Here is a 21,832-nt window from a genome sequence, read left to right on the forward strand (position 1 = left end):
GCCATTTGTGTTTTGCAAATATCTGTAAGGGATTTCCAGGCATTCCTGCAGTGACTCTGGCTGACCATTATTTGAAAACCAGAAGATGCTGCCTCTCTTGAGATCTGGTTGCCAGGTATTTTTGTGTGCCGAGTAAGCCTCCTCGGAAACAGTTGAAATGTAGGGATTCTAATCTCACCCAGAAGCCCCAAACTCTCTGGCCAGATGGGCAATTTACCTCCTTCTGCAGGGTTTCAACAGTTCTGTCCAGCTGCCGCTGCTCATTCTCCAGTTCACGCTTCGTCTTCTGTAGCTGATCTTTTTGGGAAGATTCGTCTTCCAGGCAGCCTATCAGCCGCTGCTGCTCCTGGCTCAGCCGACTGATGTTCCTCTGTGGAGGGAGGGAGACGTGGCTGCGTGAGCCGAGGCCACCGAGGCCCCAGAGAACTTCAGTGGCCAGGGGAGAACACCACCATAGGCTCACTGTAACTGCAGGTTCCAGGCTAGATCCGGGGGCTTTCCCCACTAAACCAGGGCACAAATCTGTCCCCACCAGTGCCTTCAGCACAGGTGAGACCCCTTCAGGCATCTGGAGGCTGTGAAATGCTACCTGCAGAGATGGTGCAGTCTAGTGGTTAAGGCATTAGGCCAGAGACTGTGAGTTCGAGTCCCACCTTAGGCATGGAACCCGACTGGGTGACTTTGAGTCAGTCCCTCCCCCTCAGCCCAGGGGAAAGGTTGCTGCTGTGGGGAAAATAGGAGCACAAAGTGTGTCGGAGATGTTCACTGCCTTATTTGTAGAAATAACAATGGTGGGGGGAAAAATGAGTAAATGGGCCCAGGCGTTCCACATGCATCATAAAAAATCCCAGCACATCAATGGAGGCATGGCCAGCATCGCAACGAGACAACGCAAACCTTGGGAGCTCCGGGAAGATCGTCGAAATTCCGGCCGATTTGGGGGTTCTTAATGGACCATAGCTGTCCTGGAGGGACAGCGAAGAAAGAAGGCACCGGCTGGCAGTTGCAAGTTGCAAATTCCCTGCAGCACAGGCACCCAGGCTTCGACCCAATGACAAGGAAAAGCAGCCATTAGGACGCCACACAAGAAGATTGAGCAGGAGTGAAGATTAGAACAGAGTATTGTTACTGGGCAAGTGATTGGCCAACTCGCAGGTAAGAAGAAAAAAAAACTTTTAAAGCTCAAGAGATTTTCCAGCTTGAAGTTAGCGGCTAATTGGCACGCAGAAACTTAAAGTGAGAGGAAAGAAACAGCAAAGAGGATTTATAAGACAAAAGCCCTAAAAGAACTAACATTCCATCTGGACTTAAAATTGGTTTTGGAAGAAAAAATAAATATTAAAAGGAGAAGAAAACTGAGAGAAAGCATCTTTTGCTAACAAAAGGATTAAATAGAGGAAGACAAAGGAATTGGTTTTGTGGATTAACGAGTGACATTTTGTTGCTGGGAGTTGTGGATTGAAAAGAAGCATCGCTGGAGAGGGGAAAAAACAACACTGCATTGTTTAGACTATTAAGAGGAACACCGAAAGAGTACTTGTTTAAACAACTGTGGCATAGCTTCAAAAGACTGGAAAGATCAAGATTGGAACTAGGATGACCTACGGGGGAAAAAAACCATCTGAATTGGCTTGCATTTGGAAATAGAAAAAAAGGGGGGGGGGAAAGAGACAATATTTTGGACTTGAATTTGGACTATACATAAGTTAAAATAAATAAATTTTAAAAGCTTTTCTCCTTATATTGAAAATATGCAGAGTTGGGAGGAACTATGGGAGATGCTTCAAATGGTACGAGAATCCTTTAAAGGAAATAAACAAGCAGAGCTGTGGCTTAAAAATAAAAAAAGAAATTATGAAGAAACGAGGAACAAAAAATATAATGTTGAAAAAGAAATGAGTGAGGATAAAAATACAGATGATCATACTGGGATTGATAGTGAAAGAATAGAAATGGAGAGGGGGGAAGGATACTTTGAAAAAGAAAGGGGAAAAAGAAAAGAAGAAAAAATTGAGGGGAAAAACTAAGAGTGAAAAAAAATAGATGATTACACTGGGATTAGCAGTGATAGAATAAAGAGAAGAGGAGGAAATGGAGAAAAATTAAGGAGGAAAATTAAAAGAGTAAAAGTTAGAGAAAGGAGGTGGAAAAGAAGATATAAGAAAGAGAAAAAAGAAGATAAAAGAATGGGAGAAAGGGAGAAAAATATTAAAAGATGGGATTTTTGAGAGACTGAAAGAAAACGGTTAAAAGGAGGAAGAAAATGAATAGTAGAAAAGAAATTAAAATAGTGGTAGAAATTCTTAGGAATAATGGAAATTAGAAGAAATGTATAGATTATTGTAAAAGGGTAGTAAAAAAGGTTGAAATGAAGTGAATGAAGGAAGTAAAAAAGAAGGAATATATTGTTTAATGTAAAAGGAGAAGTAAATGAAATGTGGAAGATATAATGGGATATATGTTTTCTTTTTCTTTTTGTGTCTGAGAATGCATGGAATGAGAGAGAATTATAGTTGATGGTAAGGAAATAAATTTTAAATATATAAAAGAATGGAAAAATTAAATGAAGTTAAGATATAAAATTGTAAAGAAGGTAAAAAAAAGAAGAAGAAATACATTGTTTTTTAAAAAAAATAAAATAAATAGTCAATAGTCCAGCAAATGGAATGTGAAAGATAGTACGGTTTATAAGTGAAAATGATTGTTATTAAGATGTAAAAGGAAATAAAATTGAAATGTTAGTAAATGATGTATAATATTGGAAGAGAATAATAACTACTGAATTGTGAACAAAAACTCTAAGAAAATAAGAGGTGGAAGGTAGTATTAATTGATTGTAAGATACAAATGGAATAAGATGAAGACAATGTTAATAACTAAAATATATGACGGGAGGTTTGAGAAATATACTCAATAAATGAGAAACTCGGGGTTGCCTGGACACTAGAAATATTGAAATGAAAATAATGCAATACAACAATGGAGAGAGATAAGAAGAAGGAGAGAGATGGAAAGGGAGAAGGAGGGAGAGAGAAAGAAGAAAAGAGAAGAGGAGAGGAGGAAAGGTAGGGGAAATAAGAGTAGGAGAGAAGGTTAGATAGGGAGAAAGTAGGGAGGAGGGGGAGAAAGGAAGGGGAAGTAAAGAAGGAGCAGGAGAGGAGAGATGAAAGTAGGTAGGATGAAAGAAGGGAGGAAGAGGAATGATAAGAAGAAAGGACTGCTGTGAAAAGGAAAAGATGAAATGGAAGAAAGGCAACTCCGAATATATTTGAATATATTAGGATAAAAATTGAAACAGTTAAAAAAAAGAATGAAAGACAATGCATACTAATAAAAATGGAGAAATTAGAACTCGAGGGTGAACGAAGATGTGACTTAGTGAAATGAGCAAGGAAATATTAGGATATGAATAACAATTACAAAAAAATAATATTTTGGCAAAAACTGTAACTAAGTAAAATATATTTGAATATATTGAATTGTATAAGATATGATATGGCCAATACTCTGTTCATAAACCATGCATGTGTGTAGGGGGGGGGGAAATTAAAAAAATCAATAAAAACTTGTTTGAAAAAAAAAACCACAGCACATCTTTAAAGTGAAAAATGAGATCCAAATTCTGCAGCAGCCACCTAAAATTTGCTAGCAGGGGGAAGGCAAAGGCCCTGGGAAGGGCCCCCCAGGAAGCAGAACACACTTAGGTTGCCCAAGGTGGCTCCAACCATCACAGGAGCCTGGAGGCAAAGGGACAAGGAAGCGGGGAAAGGACAGGCACACCTCTTGGCCTCCGCTGCACCCTGCAATTCGACAGCAATTCAGAGAACGAGGTGAATGCTCAAGACAGACAGACTCAGGAACAGGCACTTTGGAGAGAACCTTAGCATACAGACCCAGCAACAACAACAACCACCACCTCTGTGGCACTAAAAGTGACCCAGAGGACAATGTGCATAGCTGCTGCTTCTTAAGATGCTCAGCTCTGTACAACACTATGAAGCTTTTCTGGGATGCCATGTTTTCAGCCCCTTCTTTCTCACCTGGGCGTCCTCCAGCTGGGCTTCCAAAGATCCCTTGGCCGAGGCCAGCTGGCGGGCTTCCTCCTTGGCATGGCTCAAGGATTGCATCTCTTTCTGCCAGGATGAGATTGACTGATTCAAAAGATTCATTTGCCTGCACATCAGCAAATCTGGGCAGCTCACAATAACAATAAAACCAATATATTAAATAGTAACAAAACAATAAAAATGGTGCCACAATAAAATAAAAACCCTGACTTGGCTGTGTTTGAACAAACCATAGCAGCTGCTGCCTGCACCACCCCACCCCACCTTGGGAACCCTGGATTTCAAGGCTTTGAACCCTCTTGAAGCCCCAGCCAAGGCCAAGCCTCAGACAGGCAGAAGGCTAAGACCTGTGAAACTGCCCAGAGGAGGCCCCGCCACCACCCACTCAGGACTTCCTCCAAGGCCCACAGCGAATGCCAGGAAAAGACACCCAAGGGCAGCCCTGGACGGTCTCTTTCAGGAACAGATACTGGTGGAATTGGGACACTTGGCAGGTATCTGACATCTCTCTGACAGCTAGAAGTCTGGGAGGAAGGAGATGGCAGCTCTGCCTTCTGCTGATGACACCTCCCATCACACGAAGGGATTTTTTTACTTGTTCCTACAAGTTTTCAAGTGAACTTCAATAGTAGTTTGGCTAATAGTGATGCAATGAAGAAAATGACAGCCAAGCTGAGGGGTTTGCCCCAGGGGTGAAATCTGAACCAGTTTGCTACCGGTTTGCTGGCTGCGCATGTGCGTCGCGTGCCAAGCACCTGCTGTGCACACGCATATGCACCAAATGCAAGCTGCATGCGCAACCGCAGTGCGCACCAAACGCACGCTGCGTGTTTAAAAAGCTACCAGTTCAGGCGAACTGGTAGTTAGCTACCTGTTTGGTTCAACCGGTAGTTAAAAAAAAGCTACGATCTGACAATCACTTGTGCCACGCAGTTTAACTTTGCTAGAAAACAGGAAATTCTGCTTTCTAGCAAAGCTAAACCGCATGGCACAGGTGATCATCGGATCGTAGCTTTTTTAACTACTGGTTCGATCAAACTGGTAGCTAACTACCGGAGCTTATTTTTACTACCGATTTGCCCGAACCAGTAGTTTTTATCATTACCAGTTCATCCGAACCAGAGTGAACTGGTAGCATTTCACCCCTGGTTTGCCCTCCTCTTCTTCCATCTTCCCCAGCTCCTCTGCTCGCTTCAGACTCACCATGCACCTTCTCAGCCTTTCCTCAGCTTCCTTCTTGCTTCCCTTCAAGTTCTCAAGTTCCAGCTGCAGTTCTTGCTGCTGCTTCTTCAGCTGCCCGTTTTGCTCGGCCATCCCAGCCACTCTGCTTTCTTGGCTTCTTTGCTCCTTCTCAGCTTCAGCCTTCGCACTGGACAGGGAGCCAATTTTCTAGGAAGACAACAACTTGGATCAGTGCTAAGACCGGTTGACCCTCACCAGAGATGTAGGGTGGTTGGTGGGGGCTCCATTCCACTTCTTCCTCGCCCTGGAATGCCAGCAAGGCTGAGGAGGGAGCAGTCAAGGTCTGCGTCACTGCCTGGTGTCTTGGCACCCAGCACAGGCAGACAGCCTCACATGGCAGGCAGCCTGTGCCTGTTTGTGGAGCCTGAAGGACCTTCCCTGACTGCGAAGAAAGAGGCCTCTTGCCTTGAAGAGGATGACCACCTAAATGCTTGTTTTTGGGTCTGGGGGAGGAGGAGGAGAGACAGAGAGCACATCAGTCACTGTAAGGCCCTGGGGACCACCCCCTCTCCCAGCTGCTGCTTCCAGTTGTCCACAAGCCTTAGGAGAAGGTCTTGCCCTAAGGTTTGGGAAGGGTCTTTAGCTGCTAGGTGGCTGGTCTCCTTGACCACTCCCAACCACTGGGCAGTGGCTTGAGCCAGGCAAAATTAAAAGCAGAGCTTCCAATGCTCTTGTTGCCTCTGTCATGATTTCCCTGAGCCATCTTCAGTGAAGAGGCAGAAATCAGCCGGGTGGGGCATTCCCTAACAGGTAATGAGAACAAATAGCAAGGATGCTTCTCCCAGGGGAGGTGCAGACGTGAGGTTGCAGGTCAAAGTCTGGCCCAGCTTTCTAGGCTGCTGAGCCTAAGAGCCAGAATGGACCCGAGGATAAATTCACCAGGCATCTTCTGTGGAGTTGAGCTGAGGATGAAGATTTAAATCTGGTCTGCAGGCACAAGTGCAGTGCAATAAAGCTAAACAGGAGCAACACTTTCTGGCTAGCATTAAAGTGCTCACTGAAAATGAGAGAATGTAGACTTGGAATTCATTAGCAAGTAATAGGGCACTTTTCACATGTTATGAAAGGCTGCAGTTCTCAATGCTAAAATAGAGCAGGGCACGGTTTCCCCAACCCCAGGAAGCAGCACTGGCCAGAAGGCACCAATGCGCCTGGTTCAGGATGTCCTGAGCACATTGAAAGGCAGAATGGAAAACCCAGCAGATTTATGTGTTTGTTTGCATTAAACTTGCTCACGGCAATGCAACTCACTGCAATTCTTCCAAGGGTTAAACTGTGATTAGTCTTGTCAACACACAGCCCTGCATCAGAGTCACAGAACTGGCTGGGTGAGATTCCTACAAACCAAGGCCAGAATCACCTGTTCACAGAGCCAGGTACGCTCAGAGAATATCAGGAACCCAGAAAACGCAAACAAGGCGCTTCAAGAGCCAGTCCGACTGGCCTTGAATTTCACGAGTTGTGCCTCAGAATAATTCCTTGCAAGGTTGTGTAATGAGGAGGAATGGCTCTCTCAGCCTTGGGGGTGGGGTGGGGGGGAGGAGCGGTATGACACCTAGCACTTTGATGATGTCCACCGCTGCTTCTGCTGTCCTAGAGTTGGGGACATCTCCAATGCCAGGGAACAGGAGGTCTGGCTGAATCCTGAGGGGCTGAAATTTGGGGAGTGAATACCCCGCCCAAAGCCATTCACAAGGACAAGGAGCGTGTTGGACGAATCCCAACAGGATTTGGGATTTGAGATAGTGACACTGCCCGGGTTCAAGTCCGCAGCCTTAGCTTGATGGAGCTGACAGGGCTTGCTACTGAATAGATCTCCAACTGGGCTGTAAAGAGACTCCATTGAGGGATGAGGTCATAGTATCTCCCCGCCCCACTTTCAGACTTCAAATGCTGGAAAAATGTAGAGAAAATTTTTCCAAGCACTTTGCTGGTCTTAGAGGTCTCTCCTACATCGCTTATTCCTGAAGGCTTTTTTATAACCTTCTTGCATGTTTATATCCTGATGTCTGTTTCTGAATTGTTGTTTCCTTTGGCATTCTAGATTAGGACACGGCTCCAGTGCTTTTCACGGAAAAACTAGTTGTGAATAAAGGATGGAAGAAAGGGCACCACAGAGAGTGGAGAGACAGAGGGCGGCCACACTGTGGGCCCCGCTCAGAAGTCAGGCTGTTCCTGCTCCCGTTCAGTGTCCAGGCAGAAAAGAGGCAGCTGGGGGACCCTGCAAGGCTGATGGTTAGTCCCCCAGAGAGAGCGCCGCCTCCTTCCATGGGCCAGGTGGGCCAGGAACAGAGCTGAGCTGCTTCAACCCTTCCTTCCCCACGAGGCAAATCCACCTCCTGCTCCACATGGTTAATGAGCTACAGCTAATCATCATTTGCAGTGCCACCACCTTTTAATTTTCTCCCTGAAACATGCCATTCAGGCATGGGCAGGTTGGAAAAGCCTCTCCCTCCTTGTAATGAAGTTCCTTAAGAGAGTTCAATTTCTATGCCCGCTTCCTACTCAAGTGAGGACCACAAAGAGATTTAGTGCCAGGAGAGAGAAATCGAGCTTTGGGTGCTGGGCAGAAGAGCCGAGTTGTCCAAGTATCTGACACTCAACCAAGTGACCAGTGGTCCTGGAAAACAGCAGCACCCCAAAACAGAATTGCAAGAGGGGAGAGGGCAAACCAGCTGGCTGCCTTTGCAGGCCTCTCACAGCCCTTCCAGGCAACCAAGGTCAGCTATCGGGCACACATTAACTGCCATTCCCAGCAGGGGTCAGGTGCATTCTCTGCCCCGGAGCCTTGACCAGCATCTGTCCTTGACTTAGCCTCCGGTTGCACATTTCCTCTTCTGCTGCAGAATGGGAAAGCCATCCCAGGCAGCCCAAAACCAGAGCAAAATGCAACAGATCTGTTGCGGCTGGGGGGCACAGGTCAAGTCCATCAGAAACTGGTCACCAGGACATTTTTCTGCCCGGTCCCCTGCCACCGAACCCTTGCCAAGCGGTCTACAAGCAGCCCCCAGATGAAGGCTCTACCTGGTGGACCGGCCTGACTCCCTTCACTGCCTGGGCCCCAAGACTTTGGTGGCCATTCTTTTTGCTTGTACTGTGGGGGCAGAACAAGGAGAAAGGAGGAAGCGCATCCTCGAAAGGGTTTCCGAATGGGCACCCTACTGTCCAGCCCTGCCAGAGAGTAGAAACACAGACAGCGGTGGGGCTACTACCAGAGTGAGGATTTTTAAAAATCACAACAGGCAATTATTTTTTTTAAAGCATAACTTACCCAATTAAGAACAATTAACAGATTGTCTCAAGGTCTGTTTGGAAAATGGGGAAATATCTGTCTTCCAAACGAGCAAAAAATGGATAGGAGAGTAATAGAGCGAGTGATTAAGAGCCCTGCTTTTATTTCCGATGCCCAACCCTAACACGGAGTCCTCCTGGTGCCAGGACTGAGATTGTGGCAATAATAAGCACAGCACAAAACAGTCTGTTTGTGTGGGAGAAGGAAAGCCGCTGCCTTGGGCCGCCCCTGGCATCCCTCGTGCTGGGTGAGGGAGAAGGTTCAGGCGGAGGGCAAGGGCGGGGGGGGGGGGCAGGGGGGCACCGGGGACAAGTTGAGCTTCTGCTCTGAGAAGCCATGGACTCTGCTGGGTGCTTCACTGACCTCTGTGGCTGTGGCCAAACTGTCACTTAGGCTCTGGAGCTCCCGGATGTGCTGCTCCTTGAGGTGGCCCATCTCTTGGTCCTGGATGGCCATCTCTTCCTTCAAGACACCCTTCAGGGCCGCCAGCTCCCGCTCACGTTTCTTCAGGGTCTTTTCTTGCTGGTCTTTGAGCACCAGCAGTTCCTGCAGGCCCTGCTTCATTTGCATCAATTCCTAAACTCAGGAATGGAGAAGGAGAAGGAGAAAGGGGGAAAAGGCTGTGGCCAGGCTCCGAACTCCTGGCCTCCTCCCTACCACATTTTTCTGCTCCAGCTCAGGGCCCTTTCAGGTAGGAAAAGTGTCTCACCTCTACGAGTTGCTCTTTCTCGCTGTCCTCCATGTGCTTCGTACTGTCCAGTTCATCGTGCATCTCGGAAAGCTGATCCTGCAAGTCCCGGATCTCTCTCTGGTGCTGCTCCCGTTCCATTTTCACTTGGAAAAGCCTCAAAGGAAAGAAGAAAACAGCTTTTTTGAGTTGCCTTCTTTGCTCTGCCAGCTGGAACCCATGTCAGTCATAAAAAGCCCTCAAAAGCTTCAGGTAAGTACAGTTTGGTGGCAAGAGTTTACAGTGGCCAAAGGGGTAAAAGGTAAGTTGCAAGAGGACTAAATGAATGGAAAGAAAGAATATATAGTGCAAGGTAAAAGAAAAGAGAGCAGAAAAAATATAATAAAGAAAGAAAAATATATAACGAAATAACTTTCATCACAAGTATGAACAAATTTAGTCACTCTCCAACTCCTCTAAGGTTACAAACATTTATCTCTTCATCCCATATCTCATCTCATCTCCAAGGACAAATCCATAAATCATCATCTTTTCAGTTCTGGTGTCAGCAGAAAGTCTCATAATGGGCTACCAGAAATAGCAACATATTTTAATCTTGATCAAATAAACCAATTTATATTCCTTCCTTTTACCAATCGTAATCTTTAGTTCAGGGATCCCCAACCCGTGGTCCATGGACTGTCCCCAGTCTGTGGCATGCCAGAAATCGGTCTGCACAAACAAGTGAAGGTCCATCCATGGGATGCAGGCAGCAGATGAAACCAAGTCCTCTATGGTCCATGGAAAAACCTCTCTCCATGAAACCGATCCCTGGTGCCCAAAAGGTGTGTGTGTGTGTGTGTGTGGGGTGTTAGTTAATTCAAATATTGTTGTAGGAAACATTCCTTTTTCTTTCTCTTTAGTTTGTATTAGATTTTACTATTATAATCAACACCCACAGCAAAACTCACTCCTCCAAGTTTTCTCTAAGGTCTTTCTCGCTTTCCTTCAGCTGCCTCCTGAAAGTGTCTTTCTCCTCCATATTTTCTTTAAGCTGTTGCCGAAGCTTCTGAAGCTCTGCTTCCATTGTCTGCCTTTCAGCTTTGAAGTTCTGCTGATTCTAAAATAGCAAATTTTGGAAAAGATAAAAAGAATCTATTAATTCTCTTTGTATGGACTTCAGTATTTCTGGGAAATGGCAAATGGGCAATGCATCTTATGCAAGGGTGTTTGGGGGAAGGAGCACAGGCCATCTTCAGCATGGAATGGGCAGGGCTCTGATGACTGGCCCCAACTCAACCTGCTCTAACAGCCAGCAGTCCTCCAGAGGCCTGGAAGCTGAATTGTGCTCCTATGTCTGAGTGGCTGAGCCTCTCTTAAAAGACCCACATTCTCTGTTGATATGTCCAGGATTAGTAACCAATAGGAAGTTGGTGGTGGGGCTACCTTGAGTTCCAAGTCCAGCTTCCTCTGTAGCTCAGAAACCTCCACTCTCAACTGCTTCTTCTCTTCCACCAACATGCTGACTTCCACTGAAGCATCAGATGTCTGCAGTTAAACAAGATTCGTTTGTTCTAAACATCTGAACTCCCCAAGAGGCAATGAAAGAAACTGCCCCATAAGCCCTTCAGGAGGGACCTTGGGGGACTTTTCAAAAGAAAGCAGCAAAAGTTGTGTGAGAGAAGCCATGAAACACATTTGTTGCTCAAGGGGAGGGAAAAGAGCCTACTGGCACCATTGCTTGCAAAAAACAATCCTGCCTCACATGATAGCAAAGATACCAGAAGCCTCTCTACCAAGCTGTGGGCAAGGGTTGCCCTCCCAGAACAGGCAGCCATGGAAGACAGAAGGCTCTTTGCTTGGTGTCATTCACCTTGGGACTCCCGGCTGCTCTGGACTTCAGTGTCTGGATTTTCTCAAATACCAAGTTGACTTTCCTCTTGGTAGCATCCTCATTTTCACTGGTACTAAAATGTGAGAAGAGACCCGAGTTTGTTCAAATGGTCAGGAAGCCAAAGACCCTGGATCCTCCAGCCACCTGCAGGATCTACCTGCTTGCAGAGGGGCATTGGCTGCAGGAAGTTCTTGTGCAAATCAGAGTGGAACTTCACCTTGGGGAACCAAGTGATGCAGAGTCCAAGCAAGACAAAATACCATACCACAAGCAAGTTGTTATGCAGGCCCACTCACCCTTCCTTGAGATAGTTGTAAAGAATCTGCTTGGCCGTCTCTTCATTGCTTTGTCGGGCAAGTTCTTGCTGGCCCTTGAGCAGGTCAGGTGTTACCTGAAACACAAAACTCAGGATGGAAAGGATGCCTTAGAAGGAAAGATTCTCGTTTCTAATTGGGCTGACACAAGTTATGCTGCCTTTCAGCTGAGCAGTTGTTGCAAGCAGCTCTGAAGGGTTGCAGAGAGGCCTGGAAGCCAACCCTCGGATGCGGGAGGCAACTCTGCACCCTTCAGATGAAAGCCTGAATCGGACCACCTCCCATTTTTTCAGTTATTTCTGAGAAAACAGGCCAAGTAGTGGACAGAATGCTGCATGTGAAGATAGAGGACAAAAATGATCTATTTTTTAAATTTGCAACGTGGCTTTGGTGATGCCAATGACCCAGAGCTATTCATTCCCAAATACCTGGCAACTGCCAGTCTCTCTGCCTTGAAGGCAGAAGTCTTTCCACTGAACTCTGCCCATTTCTTCACCCAGCAGCCTCCCTTCCCCCGGTATCGCTGGCCCTTCCGTCGCTCTTGCTAGGACTGCGCTGCAGGAGCCAAACAGCCTCTGACTGGCTCACACTGAAGCAGCCTCAGTTGCCACAAGTTACCTGAGCATCTTTTGAATCAGAAGCAAAAGTTTCCATTGAGTGAGTCTGACTCACGGTGCTTTCTGGTAACAAGAGAGTGGAGGCCAGAGTTTTATGGTCTCTTTTTTTACGCTGCCTTGGAAGAGTGGAAGACTTAGAAGGCAAACTCTCGGGGTTCATTTGATCTTGTCTCAGATGCTGCAAGGAGCTGAAATGGCTGCTGGGAGACTCTCTCATTTCTGGGCTTGTCTGGAGCTTGCCTGCTGTCCGAGGGGCCAACTGCTCCCCAAGAGATGTTGCATTCTTCTCTGGAGACAGCGGCTTCTGCAGGCAAACTTGGGAGTACTGGACCAACTGCTGGGACAATCTCCCCAAGCTTTTGGTGAAATCATTGATGCAATCAGAATGCGGTCCGTGAGACAGGGCGCTGTCTACGCTCTTGGATCGCTTTGGATTCTCTGGAAGAGTTCGAGTCCTAAACCCTAATCTTCCCCTCCTTTGGGGACAAACTTTCCTGTCAAACTTTTCGATCAGCTCCTCAACTGCAGGAATGGAGCCAGTATCAATATCACGGCCGGTTCCAGGCAAGAATGGGATATACCGCCGATTTTCATGCCGGTTGACGTGGTCGGCATAGATGGCATATTCTTGGTCATCTAGGAAAAACTTGGACACAGAGGCGGCCGATGTTGGAGTAGTGGACGAAGATGAAGATTTCTGGGAACCATTCAGGGCTGCTCCTGCCGAGTCCAGCTGGCGGAAAGGGAGGAGGTCCGGTCTGCACCTCCTAGAACCTGGGCAGGCAGAGGAACTCCCAGCAGGTGAAAATCCAGCCCCAGAAATGAGCCACTCAAGCCTTCCGCCAGGAAGGTCAGCAACACTGGGGCTTTCCAGCTCTTGCTGCTTGTTCTGGTCAGGCTTGGTCAAGTCCACCGTTTTCGGTTTTGATTTAGCCAGTTCTGCAAATTGGGAGGTTGAGCCACCTAACGCTACCTTCAAAGATGAGTTCCAAGGCCTGGAATCCAATTTCTCTTCATCCTCAATAGATTGGGATTTGCTCAGCAGGGGAGGCTGAAGGTCCTTCAGATTCAAGATAATGTTTGCAGGATTATAGGGTTGAAGCAGCTCTGGATATTTCTGGAAGTTCAGCAAATTAGAGGCCTGGGAAATCTCCGCTTTCAAAGGTGAGGCTGTTTCCTTTCCCTCTGCCCTGCTGGCTTGGTTCAGGCTTTTAAGCCAACCGGCTGGCGCATTATCCCAAAGCCCGCCAAAGGGTCTTCCTTTGTGGCTTTTCTTGACGAGTTCAATGGCAGGAAGAGCGGCATCTGGCTCTGGCTGATCAGCTGTAACCTGCTGGCCATTTTCAGGCCCCAAGAGATCTGCTGACAAGCATCCCTCAGTGTTGTTGAGCACGAGATATGGATGGCCATCGATCCCTTGGACCCGGATAGTGACTCCGTAAGAGCCAGCCTTGCCATTCGGAGGGTTCTTTGGGCTCTCCTGTCTTGCCAACTTGGGGGGAGTCACACGGTCCCACTGCCGCTGCCGATAACCACTGGGAGAGGACTTCATAATTCACACAAACCAAAGCTATGAAAAAAGCAGAGAGGAAGAAGTGAGGCGGTGACCTTGCCCAGGGAGAAGCCTTCTTAGCTTCCGAAGATGCCCTGACGAATGGCCGTGCGATGCAGGTGGAGCTCAGTGGCACCCCAGCTTCGTCAGGCCCCCTCTTTCTATAGGCCCTGGCAGAAGCATCCTCCCTTCCTCCTGCCCTCTGCATAGCCAGGGGCTCCCCTCTTGCCACCTCCCGCTTTGATCCTCCAGCTACAGGAAGCACAGGAGGAGGAGAGCTGGCTGGCTCAGCAGCCGCCCCGCTCTGGAATGCTCTCCTACAGGATGCCCGGCTGGTACGCAGCCACCGCCTAAGTGCTGTTTGTGTCACCCGGGCGCCAGGCAAAGCCCAGGATGTGCTGCACTTCCTACTCTCTTCAGCTCTGGGCCTGTTTTTCATCAGGCCTTGTTTTGCGTCAGTCATTCCACCGCCTTTCATTAATATTTCAGTTCATCTCTTGGCAATAAATACTTTGCTTTGAATTGTCTCCTGTCAGAAGAGGCTGCAACCCTCCGGAAGCCCCCATTTTGATGAATATTGTTGGTTCTTAAGTGCAGATAAATGTTAATCTGGCCTTCTTTCTGCTGCCTCAGCTTCTGGCTCAGAGCCAGGAAACTTCCAGTTGGCACCTGGTGCTTGATTTCCCAAATGCAACTCATGTCCTAATGCTGAAATTTTGCTTCTCTAACATGCCTTTTCTGGAGAACTCATCCGTGATGTCAGGCTGGGCTTGGGGGAGAGATTACGAATCGTGCACAGGCCTGCTGGCCTTGCAGAAAATGGGCATTAGATCCAGGCTATGTCCCAGGTTTGACAGGCCATTCCCTTCCAGGCCTTAAGCAGCCGAAAGAGCTGGGCCACCTGCTGCCTGCCCACCTCCCTGCCCCTTCACCAGCTGCTGCCTCCTTGCTAAACCCAGATCAGGAATTCTGCTCTTCTGCCGGGCCTCAATTCCCAACGAGCACGTCTGTTCCACCCCCCAGTTTCCCAACCCCAAAGCCTGGTCCATCTCCTGGAGTCCAGGCTAGCAAGCCCCACAGACCCTTGACTGGCTGCTTCCAAGGCTGCCCCTCTGATCCAGCCCCACTCCCCATATCAGGGCTTGCCACTGGAAATCCTCTCCTGCTGAACTCCAGATCACCTTGGACCCTGAGCTTCAGCTGGACGAGGGGAAAGGAGACCCAAGTTGGCCATCGGCAGGAAATGAAGTCTGCTGGCTTGTCTCAGCTCTGCGCTTCCTCCCGGACCTTCAAGCCACTTTCAGATGAATGCTATTCCACATATACACAACTCTCTTTAGCAGTCCAGCTTCCAGGAATTATCAGAAAAGACAGCCAGGAAACAAGGCCTACATCTAATCATGCCCGGCCAGAGCTCACATCCTCTGGACTCCACAGAAACCTCTAAAGATGATCAGAAGAGATTTTGAAGCTGGGTTATAAGAAACAGTCTGTACTGGTGACTGAAGTGGACCGAATCTAATAAAGAGACAGGTGGACTCACCACACAACGTGGACCTGTAATTTAGGGATAACCAGCTAAATGCAGGTTGAACAGATTCTACTAATAATATCAGATGATTTGCCACCTCTTAACATGTTATCATTTTTCATTGATTATGTGGGTTTAATGCTGTTTTGATTCTATGCTGTAATTGGCGCAGAGACATGTCCTTAAAATGATAACAGTTCTAAGAATACAACATCAGCATATAAACCCAAATTCTTAACTCCATGTCCTAGCTAGGACACCTGGATCGTTCCAGGTGCAGCCTTGAGACTCCACCACCCTTCAAGCTCTTTGCACAAGCCGTGTTTTCTCTTCCTTCAGCAACAAGGATGCCCATCGTGCTTCTGCGGGGTGGGAAGTTTCACCGGACAGGTTATGAATCAAGCAGGCCAGTTTCACTGAATTCAATGCCCAGCTGGAAGTTTCTTGTGATCACACTTTTACTGACCTGGAGCTTCTCCAATTAGGTACCCCCAGCCAGGCCCCTTTATGATGTCCCTAAAAAGAGGAAAGATGCAGATTCCAGAGACCCTCTCCCTCTTTCTCCCTGCGCAGCTGCTGCCCTCCTAAAGAAAGCTGGGACTGGAGGAGGCGTTTCACAAAAGACACACTCCAAATTTGAGAGTGTTTCCAAGCTCAGTGATACTTGATCCAAGTATGCTGCTTTGAACCCTTTTCCCTAGAGGCTCAAGGCTGCTTGAAAGGTTCTTCAGATGCCCATTTGGAGCCAAAACTCAGAGCAGGATCCTCCCCCGGCCTCTCCGCTGCTCTCTCTCTGGGGCTGCCTTGCAAAACAGAGCTGGGTTGGCAGAGGCATCCAGCTGCCGCCAGCCCTCCTCGCCTTCCCTGGAACAACTGGTGGCTCAGCTCTCTTGGCTCCGCAGTCTCTTCTGGACCTTTGGGCACCCAGGAATTCAGCCACAGAGGAAGAAAAAAGGCACCCAAATTCCGGAGCCCCAGCCTGCCTGGCGGGGTAGCCTCCTGCGCTTGAGCCGAGCCCCGGGCATGCCAATAAGAGGCTGGAGGCAACGCTCGTTAGGTGCCAGCACGTCCCGAGGGCAAATCACTCAGCGTTGTCATTGGGCTGCCTCCCTGGCTCTGCTGTACGGTCGCCCAATGGCATCGCTGGGGCCGAAGCGTCTCCCCAGCTGAACCAGCGTGGCCAGCGGCCAGGCTGCCTGCTCCAATTGTCTCCAAGCTCGGACAATCGGCCTCTTTATCCTCCCTTGTGGGAAGGGATGCTCCGGACAGGCGGGCCTTGGCAGGCACCCAGGCAAAAGGGCAAACTGGAAGGGAAGCCAAACCAAACCAGGGAATTCTTCCTCATTCCCCTCCTCGCATTTGTTACACGCCCCCTCTAGAAAGTCATCCCCCCCCCGCCCCCGCATCAGCAGGGGTAAAGCTGAATGGGCAGAGGACACCCATGGCTGCTAAAGGGAGGGCTGGTTCAGTGAAGAAAGGAGTCGGGAAAGAGGACCCCTTCCTTGTCTGAAATGGAACCCCCTAATGCAAGGGGCAAAGGGCACCTTACTTGGGGGGAGGAGGAGCTGCTTGTGGGTTAGCAGCTTAGTGCCAAGGCTGGGCTGGATTGGCTTGTGAGCCTCCCAGTCTGAACCCCAGGGGAGCTTCCCTATCACAGCCATGGCATGGTGGTAAGGGGCTGTCCTGGGGCCGGACACTGGGTAGCCAGAGCCAAAGCCTGCTGGGCACAAACCTGCCTGGTTTGCTGTGGCCTTCACAAACCTCCCTGCAGAAACTGGATCCATCTTCCCCCAAAGGAGGTTGGTGGGTCACAGGCTGACCTTGTGCTTTTTACGCAAAAGCAGCAGGCCAGACCGGCTGCCCAGACAGGACCGGTTCTCCTCTAAACCCCTTCTGGTGCAGACTGTTCCAGCCCATCCCTGAAGGAGTCCAGAAGGCAGAAGAGCTGGAGATGCCTTTTGTTCTCCTACAATCCATCCAAGATGTCTTTAAAACAGATTCTCATCTAAAGCAGCAGAGAGGGTCTCTGAAATTCACCACGAAGGGGGACCTGGACTCATTTGTGGAGCAGAAGATGCAGTTTCCTGGGCTTTGGGCCCAGAATGGACCCATCTCAGTCCCAAGGACCAACAAGCTTAACACACAATTCACAGCTGCTCTTCGTTTCTCCTTTAAGTCGGCTGCAATTGTGCTGAAGAACCTCCAAATCAAAACAGTTCACAATCCAGGTTGAACTCCTCCCCAAACCAAGAAAAGCCTTTGAGAGAAGCCCCGATCAAGCTCTGGCTGAGCTACAATTGGGAGCTGCAGAGAAATCTCCACAGGCAGCTTCGGTTTTCAAAGACAATGGCTGGTTTGTGTCCAAGCCTGTGAGCTGAGCAGAGCCAAGCCAAGCCTTCCTCCGCAGGGGGCTCCCTTCAGCTCAGGCCGTTTTGCAAACAGCCTGAAATGGATCCCATGCAGAGAAGCTCTCCTCTGGCAGGGGAAATGCGACTTGGCCTTCAAGGGGCTTCAGGTGTGCTTCTCCCTTGCAGTTCTTCCTGCTCAGGCCTCCAGCCTATCGCCAACTGTTACTCTTTCCTCTGCCATTTTTCTCTCCTCTCCTCTTGCTGCCTTTGCACAGCTCCTGGCATTACAAAAGCCCTTCCTTTCTTCAATTATCATTCCATTCTCTTGGAAGAATGAGACAGACCCTTGTCTTCTCCTCAGCCCCTTGTTCCGGCAGTGCCTGTCTAGGCCACCCAGTTCCGCCACTGTCAGTTCTCCTGCCAGTCTTCAGATGAAGTTGACCCAGAGCAAGTTCCCTCCTTTTCCTTCTCTTTCTACACTTTCCCCAATTCCTCTCGAACTCCATCTCCTATTCTGTCATTTCCTTTCATTGCTCTTTGTGCTGCATTTAGGCCACGGCCCAAATCCCCCCCTTTCCTTTCTTTCACTTAGTCAAAGACTCGGATTTCAAATCCACATAGAACCAGCCACACACATTGTTTTATTGCTTTTTAGAGGTTGAGGGGTACTGGCTCTAAGAAAATGTCTGTTTCCCCACATTTATTCCACTTTCCATTTTTGCTCTCATTCTGTTTTATAAATTTTATGCATAGAAATGTATATCCACTGTAACCTTGGTTTCTGGATAGTCCTGCCACAGTGGTACTTGTAGCAGGATTTGCAGGAGAAACAGATTTGCCTGTAAACAGAGATTAGCCTGCAAGGAAATGAGTGGTGGACACTGGCTGCAGCCCTCACTTCACAAAGTCCACTGTGGCTATTCCATAAATGATTACCTTTTTGGAATCTAACCCCATTTTGTGAGACCGAGCAAATACTTTTCTCCAGAAGAGGCTTTGTCAGGGTCAAAATATCTAGTTCTCTTTTCAGATCTGGTGACAACTCGGCTGGTTCCCTCAGGCATTTTAAAAGGAGGACCCTGCCTCTGTATCCCCCTGCCCACTTGGTGGGAATGTGAGGGGCATGCTAGATTTATGTGAAGAGGTGTGCCTGAAAATGAGAACTTTGGAAGTTCAGCGCTTTCTTTGTGATTCTCTTCTCTCGCTGCAAACAAATGGTTCTGTTGTGTGTTCCTTTTTCTTTCTTACAAAAAGCTCCTCTCCTTAAAATCCCTTCTTTCCAACCTTTCTACCAGCAGCTCCAGATTCTCTCCTCACTGTGCACCTCCTCCACCTGCCAGGCCTTATCAGCTGCTTCTGCTTTTTGGTCAGCTTGCAGACTTGTTGCTTCTATGGATCCAGGCGTGGCCCATCCACACTCCTGGCATGTTGGGCCCTTAGGACTCTTCTCTGCACATTCACTGCACATGCACTTAGGTCATCTGGAATTTGGAGGAGGGGTCTATTGGGCAAGTCTCCACTTTCAGGGGGTCCCAGCATTTCCTTGAATTACCTTTGGCATCAATTTCACAAAAGTTGTGAGAAGGAAGTTCTGCGAGGAAAAAGTGAGACCGAGGGAACCCCAAGGCCTGCCTCCCTGTGCAACAGATCAGCCTCTTCCAGAAATCTCACCGTTGGGCTGGAGGTGTGCTGAAATCTAAGCTGGATTGGCACCAGAGGTGGAAAAGTTCTGGGGTTTATAACAATGACTTAAAACCAGATTTAAACCGGTTGATTCTCCCTTCCTAGCACTGGCACAACAAACAATCCCAAACAAGCTGTTTCCCCCCAGAAATTTCCTGCAGCATGCAAACTGAGCCAGCTTTGCCCTCTCTTATATTTTTGCCACACAAGATTTTGGGCCTCTAGTGCAGCGGTCCCATCAAAACCAGCACCTCCATGGGCCAATGCACCACATCCACAGCCAAATGCTGTCTAGCCACTGGCCCCAGAGGCTCCTTCATCACCACCAAAAAGGGTGGCGCAGACCCAGGGCACAGCTGACCCTGCCCTCCAAAATTCATGGATTACAGCTGGGTGGGCGGGAGAAGGGAAACAGTTGGATCTTATCAGGAAAGGAGCCAGGGGGCTTTCCCTATCCAACCTGGCAGCCCGGCAGCCCTCCCTGCTTCTCTGAAGGAGAAGCCCCCTGCCCCCAACCTCCCAGTCCTGGCTTTTCTCCTCCTTCGGCGGCCTCTTTGCCAGCGCTGCTTCCAGGCTCCTCCTTGGGGTGTTGCACTAAAATATGCCTAACGCTTCGCTTGTTCCTTGCAACCTGGAAGCCGTTTCTCGGGATGAATTAGGCCGTTTCTGACGGCAGGCGGAGGAAAGGCGACAGCCACAACGGGTTCTGCTTCTGTCTGGCCGCAGCCACGCGGGGAGCCAGCCGGGGCCCCACCGGACAGCCTCGGCTCCAAGCGCTCCGAGCGCCTCTTACTGGGCAACCTTCGAAGGCAAAACCCAAGTCTTCTAAAAACGATGCCTGGCCAAGAGAGCAGCACCAGCCCTGCGGGGGGAGGCGAATTTCTCGGCCGCAGCTCAGGACCAGCAGCCCCGGGAGAAGCGCCGGCCGCCGTCCCTACTTGGCGCCGGCCAGAGCGGGAAAAGCCCCGCGCGGCTGACAGGCGGGCCTTTCTCTGCCCGGCTGCGGCGCGCTCGGCCAAGCAGTGGCCGCCTCCCCGTCGGGCCCTGCCCTCCCCCCGCCAGGGCCACGCCGGAGCCGGGCCGGCTGGTCGCCGGGGCAGAGCGTGGCTTCCCGAGTCCCTCCAGCCCGACCCCGAAGAGGCCACCGGGAGCGGCCGGACGTCCACGGACAGGGAGGCTGCCCGTCCTCTCCGCCCCTGGTCCGCCGGACGGACGGACGGTCGACCCTGCGCAACGCGTCCCCGGCCCTGCGCACCTCCGTCCGGCCCGCGCCGCGTCCTCCTCCGAGCGAGCGACTCTGCCAGCCGCCCGGACCGCCCGCCTCTTCCAGGCCGGCGAGGGAGGGACCTGCGGGGGACAGCCCGCCGGGCGGGGCGAGGACAGCCGCCCGCTTTCTGCACGCGCTCAGGAGCCGCCTGCTTCTTCTGCCCAACAGAAAGAGGGCGCTGGAGCCCGCACCGCCGGGAATCGGGGCCGTCCGGGCAGAGGGCTGCTCTCCCCCTGCCCGCCAAGCCCAAACGGGGCGGCCGGACTCAAGAAGCGAGGCTGCCCCCAGATCTGCTGCTGGCAAGGAGCGGAGGGGCCCCGGGCGGCTCCTCAGCCACTGGGAGGCGTCTTGCGGGAACAGCGCTTCGTGGGTGGGTGGGTGGGGGGATTGCAGCTCCTGGGTCCCGAAAGGCTCTTCCCGTTCAATTATGGAAAGGAAATCTCGGGAAGCCACCAACCCCCAATCCAGGGGCTCCTCCCGCTCGGCCTCCGTTGAACACCTGGGGGCTCTGGAGCTTAGGCAAGAGCGCCACCTGCTGGAGGAATACCTTTGCATCTCTTGAAATAGGACAGCCGTTTCCACTTGTTTGCGTTTGTGTGTGTATCCCCCCCCCCCCGCGACTGCTTGACGACAAGTCCCTCACTTTTCTTGGCAAGATTTCGGAAGTGGTTTGCTCTTGCCGCCACCTCCTCCTTCCAGAGATGAGGGGCCAAGTTCACCCTCTAGTTTGCTGCCTTAACCACTAACCAAATGGGCTATTTCTCCATTTAATCTACAGGATGCCACCTTCCATTACCTTTATAAGGCTACTGAGGGCCAACAGCTTTAGCTTCCATGCATCTTTCTCAGTTTGAAATATTCAAAACAGAAAACCTGAGCTGCTTACAAGGCTTCCAGCCCAAGAGGGGAGGTCGCTCCCAATCACCGACTAGGAAATGCTTGCAGCTCTGGGCTTGACTCTGGGCTCCGCTTGCTCAAGCTGAGACACACACCTGGGTCTGCTTCCAGGACCCTGTTGCCCTCTTTCCTAGGAGAGGCCCTACTCGGACCCTGCTCCTGGAATGACTGTCTTTCAGGGTGACCGTGGTTTGTTGCTGGCTTGCAGACACCACCCTAGGAAAGGCTCTATTTATTTAATGAATTTAACAGCTCAGAGACCCATTCACTGCCGCAACCAGAATGGCAGATTCTGACGATCCGGCAAATGAAACAGACCCATGCACCCCACTGTGGCCTTCAAAGCAGCCCTTCCCAGCCTAATTTAGTTGGGGGGTGGGGGCTCTTGGAGGAACAGAAGCAGGAGGCAGAACAATGGTACCAAGCAAGGTTCTGGATTATCGCAACTTTACAAAACTAGT

General features: G+C 49.8%; 1 protein-coding gene across 7 annotated transcripts in view; it reads right to left on the reverse strand.

Annotated features, from left to right (window-relative positions):
- CGNL1 (cingulin like 1) overlaps positions 1–21,081 on the reverse strand; it is a 29,378-nt gene extending 8,297 nt beyond the window's left edge. The window contains exons 1-11 of one of the 7 annotated variants that reach the window (XM_058156000.1): positions 20,463–20,600; positions 12,095–13,663; positions 11,459–11,553; positions 11,142–11,235; positions 10,715–10,816; positions 10,240–10,388; positions 9,311–9,446; positions 8,965–9,177; positions 5,271–5,456; positions 4,041–4,151; positions 218–370 (exon numbers count right to left, since the gene is read on the reverse strand). In XM_058156000.1, coding sequence (XP_058011983.1) covers positions 218–370; positions 4,041–4,151; positions 5,271–5,456; positions 8,965–9,177; positions 9,311–9,446; positions 10,240–10,388; positions 10,715–10,816; positions 11,142–11,235; positions 11,459–11,553; positions 12,095–13,645 — 2,790 coding nt within the window. In that variant the 5' untranslated portion in view covers positions 13,646–13,663; positions 20,463–20,600. Of the gene's footprint in view, positions 1–217; positions 371–4,040; positions 4,152–5,270; positions 5,457–8,964; positions 9,178–9,310; positions 9,447–10,239; positions 10,389–10,714; positions 10,817–11,141; positions 11,236–11,458; positions 11,554–12,094 lie in introns of all 7 variants that reach the window. The other 6 variants (XM_058155998.1, XM_058155999.1, XR_009151999.1 and 3 more) reach the window with 6 other exon arrangements.
- Positions 21,082–21,832: the final 751 nt, after the last annotated feature.

This window comes from Ahaetulla prasina, chromosome 13, assembly GCF_028640845.1.
Source record: "Ahaetulla prasina isolate Xishuangbanna chromosome 13, ASM2864084v1, whole genome shotgun sequence".
NCBI classification, from domain to species: Eukaryota; Metazoa; Chordata; class Lepidosauria; order Squamata; family Colubridae; genus Ahaetulla; species Ahaetulla prasina.